The sequence below is a fragment of the Lathyrus oleraceus genome, chromosome 1, assembly GCF_024323335.1.
Source record: "Lathyrus oleraceus cultivar Zhongwan6 chromosome 1, CAAS_Psat_ZW6_1.0, whole genome shotgun sequence".
In the NCBI taxonomy this organism is placed as follows: domain Eukaryota; kingdom Viridiplantae; phylum Streptophyta; class Magnoliopsida; order Fabales; family Fabaceae; genus Lathyrus; species Lathyrus oleraceus.
Window position 1 is genome coordinate 389312348 of NC_066579.1, and position 5182 is coordinate 389317529.

Consider the following 5182-nt stretch of genomic DNA (forward strand, 5'->3'; position numbering starts at 1 on the left):
ACATCTTCTTCTCCACGCTCACCGCACCATTTTGTTGTGAAACGATGTTGTCAATAACAGAACAAAGTTGATATAAAGATTGAGTTTCTTGAACAAACACAAGAAACCCTATTAAGTTTTACAAAAGGGAGAAGAAGAATTGGTTAAAATTATTTTACGATACACTTTCTCAATAAGGGTTAAAGATTACAAGTGAATACCAAAAACTAACCTCTCTCAACAACCTGAGAGAGCTAGTCTATTTATAGACTACTAAACTAACATGAGCATCAAACAAACTTAAACAATTGGGTTTAAATAAAGGTTTAATTCGACATACTAACTTAGAAAACAAGTTAACATATTTCGAAAACATGCTTGAAAAGACTTTGACTATAGCATGCACAACTCCTGTAAAAATATCAAGTTATCCCTGTCGAGATTAAAGTTCGATCCAAATTATCATAACTATAACATTTATCAAGCATGTCCAAGTCTCCTTTGAAGATGTTGATTATGATATTTTGTCAAATATCTTTTATTAACACTTCGATGAATATGGAACAATGTTTTTTATCTTTCTTTTCGATTCTTTGAAAAATTGCACGCAGAGCTTCTGTTTGGATTTCAACCAAATGATGAAGACCTTCATCACATATTCATTCACACCTTGAACATTTAATATTACCTTCATCTACTTGCACCATGTGTTTTAATTCTTGATGGTAGATTTTATGAAAATTTGTTGTTCTCCACCATATCTTCAATCATTATTCTTTATCACAAATCGAATCGAGCTCTTGAATACCAATTTGATAGTGCAAAGTAATGAAAAACTAAGAGAATCATTGAGTGTAAAATATATTGATCAAAGGGTCAATATATACATGCAAGTTATGGAAGTCCCACATTAGACATAACCAAAAACCAACATATGCTAACATTCACAAGTTTAACTAACATTCAAAAGTTAATTTGAATTACTTTCTTCGTTTTAAAATAATTGTCGTTTAACATTTTTGCACATAGATTAAGGAATGTAATAATGATGTCATAAAATATTACATTTTTATTAAATTAACCTTATAAATATATTGGAAGTAGTGTATATAATGATAATTAAATAACAATTGAAAAAATAAAAAGTGAAAAGTGAATTCATTTAAAAAAACTACTAGCTAAAATGACAATAATTTTAATACAGAGGGAGTACAAGAAAAGGGAGGGAGTACAAATACAAATATTTTACCAAACAACAAATAATACCCTTGATATCTTAGGACTTATTAAGAACTTCAACACTTACAAATTCATATTGTCCCCATGTTTGGATGGACACTTCATGCTATCATCTGAAAAATTGAATAAAATTTGTATTTCATCTTTAAATAAGATAAGATGAGTGTATATATATATACTTTTGACAAATTAAAATAAATGAATTAAAAATAACTAATTAAACATAGATTTGTGGATTCTCAAGCAAATAGGCTTCAACAACTTTGCAAATTCCAATAGAGCTTTCCCTTCCTTCCTTGATCTCTTCCTCTTTGACTTCAAACTCTCCAATAGCATTGTATTTGCTTGTCATCTTACAAAGACAACCTCCATCATTAATGGCCTCAAACTTAACCTCATAAGCTATTGTCTCAAGCTTGTCACCTAATGGATCTCCTTCAATCGTTGTGTAGTTGCAAACCAAGTTGTCACTATCAATCTTATCAATCCTATTTTTTAGATATTTGAAAGGACTAGCTGCATCAAATTAAACACATGAGAAGTTATTCAAGCAATATAGTGAGAGAAAACATTTAACAAAATATTTAGTTTTCCTTAAAGGGTTATTTTTTGCTAACCATCAGCAAAGTTAACTTGTTCAATGCTTCCAGCTTCACCATTTCCTTGGATTAAGTTGATATCTTTTATAAACTGAGGTAAGAGTTTTGGAAGCAAATTGCTAGAGTCTGTGATTAAAGCCTTGAACATGCGTGATGGAGCAATAGGGGATTTATAATCATGTGTGAAGGTTGAGACTACCATGGTGAAAAGTGTTTATATTACAGAAATCACAATAACAGCAACAACAAAAATCAAGTTTATGAATGTTGGATATTGAATAACTTGAATTATGAGATAGAGCACTTTTATAGCTATATATTATTACCATATAGTTCTATTTTATGAAGTAGGTTTCGTATGAATGATCTATTTTGATGGATACAGAAAATATTTTAGTTTGCGGCCATGGAAAATGGACATTTCTTTGGTAGTTAAGAAAAGGAATTTTTTATTTGAAGATGTTCAATATTAGTGGCTGTTGGATGAGATATTAATTTCATATATTCAAATAATTGTATGAATCAAACTTATGGATGAGTTTTAAATTTTATATATCCAAACATATTTGTATTAATCAGGACTTATACAAATCCCATGGGCGGCTATTGGTTGAATCAAGTCATTACTAAATTTTTCTTAATCAAACATTTGAGTGTTCGTATTAAACATGTGCTTCACCTACTACTTGTATAGTTTGAAATTTGAATCCCATCACAATCATAAGTATTTACATTTAAATTTCCTAGAATTATGACAACTTAATTAGTTCCTCATGTTATCAAAGCTCGTCTGCCTTTTGAAACCACCTTGGGGTAGAAAACACTAATTCTTAAGAAATTATATATTGTTTTCTCCCTTAATTTCTAAGGTTCCATCCAGATATGACATGACTTTTGAAACCATAGCTCTCGGTAAGCATGCTCAACCTATAAATGGAGAAATTGATCAAATTTAACTTTAAAAGGAGGAAGATGATGGCAGGGACGAAGTCAAAATTTTTTTTTGAATGTGGGAGTAAATATAATACTAAATATAGATTTAAGATAAGTAAATTCTTTGATACTCATGAATTTTGAGTATGGACCAATATTTTTAGTATAAATAAATTTTAAAATATAGTTTTTAAAAATAAAATAATATTAAAATATATATATTATTAAATTTTATTATTTTATTAGATAAAGGTACTAAGATTTAATAAAATCCAAAGGTAAGTGTTCACCTTTAAGATATATATGTTTTTAGTGGAAAATAATTTTATGTTTATTAAATTAATTCTTATCACTTTGTTATAATATTTCAAAAGAAATTATCAATCATCTATTTTGTGAGACATATTTAGATGTATGTATAATTGTTTTTACAATAATAATGTACATATCAACTTAATTATATATTTAAAATATAATAAATTAATTTTTAATATAAGATATTTATTACTTAAAAAATTAAACATTATAACACATTTATTGATCAAATAAATTTATAACATACTATAAAATATAAATAAACTCATAATTTATTTTAACATAGAGTATTAAATTGGTATCAACAAAAATTACATTGTATTGTCTTAAATAAATTGTACTTAGATGTCATGATGGTGAACTGAAAACAAATTTTAAGGATTAATTTGTGATATTTATTTACTATAGAACACTTAAGTGTTATAACAGTATTATTATAACTAATATTATTTTTAAGAGTGATACATTTTTAGTGGGGGCAATTGCCTACACATTCATATGTGTGGCTCCGTCCCTAGATGATGGTGTGAGGGTGGACGAGGATGTAAAAATCAAAGATGAAAAAATTAAAAAAGAAAACCTAGTTGGAAATTTATGGGCTTTATACTTCTTCAAGTATGAACGACCACCTACCTTTTGTTGTGTATAATAGGGCACCAACAGAAAGATTGTGATGAGATTTAAGAGGTGGTTATAGATGGATTTGGAGAGTTAGAGGAGATACCTATGTTGTTTGGGTCCAGGCTGAGGACATCTCACCTACAGGAAATCCAAGAGGATATAAATAAGGAAGCAAACTCAAGAAAATGTATAAGGAATTTTTTTTCCTCCCTTGGGCAGGGTAAGGAAAAGAGAGTGAGCAAAAGGAATAAGGTGAAGACTTACACATGAAATTTAGTCTTAAAAGGAAGAACAAATGGACATGAGAAGGATGATGAGAAATCAAAAGGGGGTTCAGAGGCAAGGAAAAGCTAAAGGAAATAGGAAATGTTGCAAAATTATTAGGGGCAACGATCACATAGAAGGTGAGAGACGGAGAAAAGGTAACATCTAAAACAATGAAGGAGGCAGAAACACTCAAGGAAGAAGATTTTAAGAAAGTGAAGGAAAAATAAGAGGACATGGGAAAATAGACAACATGTGGATGTGGTCATCTCAGATTGTAAGTACTCTGACTTCATGAACGGTGATTAGAAGATAAAATTAGAAGTATATGTAATTGAAGGGGGCAAGGCCAAGAATATATAGGTGGTGTTATATGACCAACACCACTTAGAACAATGAAAATTATTAGCTGAAATTATAGCAGGTGTGTAATCCCCATCATTATGAGCCTTATCAAGGCTCACAAATCTATAAAAAAAACATGATAGTATTCATAATTTGAACAATGTTAAAGTAACAAGAGAGAGGAATGGTTAGGAAAAAGTGTGGTTTCAACCATTATTTTGCAGTTGATTGTAATGGGGTTAAGAGAGAAAGAGTGGGTCGGGTTTTCCTTATATGGGGGGAATTAACATAATAGTCATCTTGTACTCCTGAAATCACATTGAGGGATAATTTGAAGAGGATGAGGAATATGGCAAGTTTTTTTTTCAATGTTGTTTATAGGTACCCATAAGATTATAATTAGAGGAAAACCAGGTATTTAGTTAGGACGTTGGCTCACACAGATGATAAATTGGTCTACTTTGATGATATAAATGGCATGGTCTCTTTAACTAGTAAGATAATATGTAATAACTGAAGCTCATCTCAAATGGAGCATGGAAGACAAACCCTAGACAACTATGGGTTAATTGACCTAGGTTTTCAGGGACACCCTTTACCTGGTCTAATGGTAGAATAGGGAAATAATATTCATTATGGGCTACATAAAGGATGGGCTACATATAATTTCATCTCTAGATTCTAGCTTATTAATGAGACCCACCTCTCTAAGTGAGGGTTGGATCATGTTGTAATATTCTAAAGATTTGGATACTCAACATTGGGAATAAAAGATGAGGAGGAGGAAGTATATTTTTTTATTTGAAAAAATATGGATGAAGGATGCAAAATGTGAAGAGTTAATCAAAGAAAATTGGAATAATGGGCATATTCAATGTTCATCCAAG

General features: G+C 29.9%; 1 protein-coding gene across 1 annotated transcript; it reads right to left on the reverse strand.

Annotated features, from left to right (window-relative positions):
* Positions 1–1118: 1118 nt before the first annotated feature.
* Positions 1119–2339, reverse strand: LOC127073544 (pathogenesis-related protein STH-2). The gene is made up of 2 exons (XM_051014721.1): positions 1836–2339; positions 1119–1734 (listed from the first exon to the last, which is right to left on the reverse strand). The coding sequence occupies exons 1-2, from the start codon at positions 2017–2019 to the stop codon at positions 1436–1438; spliced, it is 483 nt and encodes a 160-aa protein (XP_050870678.1). The 5' UTR covers positions 2020–2339; the 3' UTR covers positions 1119–1435.
* Between the last annotated feature and the right edge of the window lie 2843 nt (positions 2340–5182).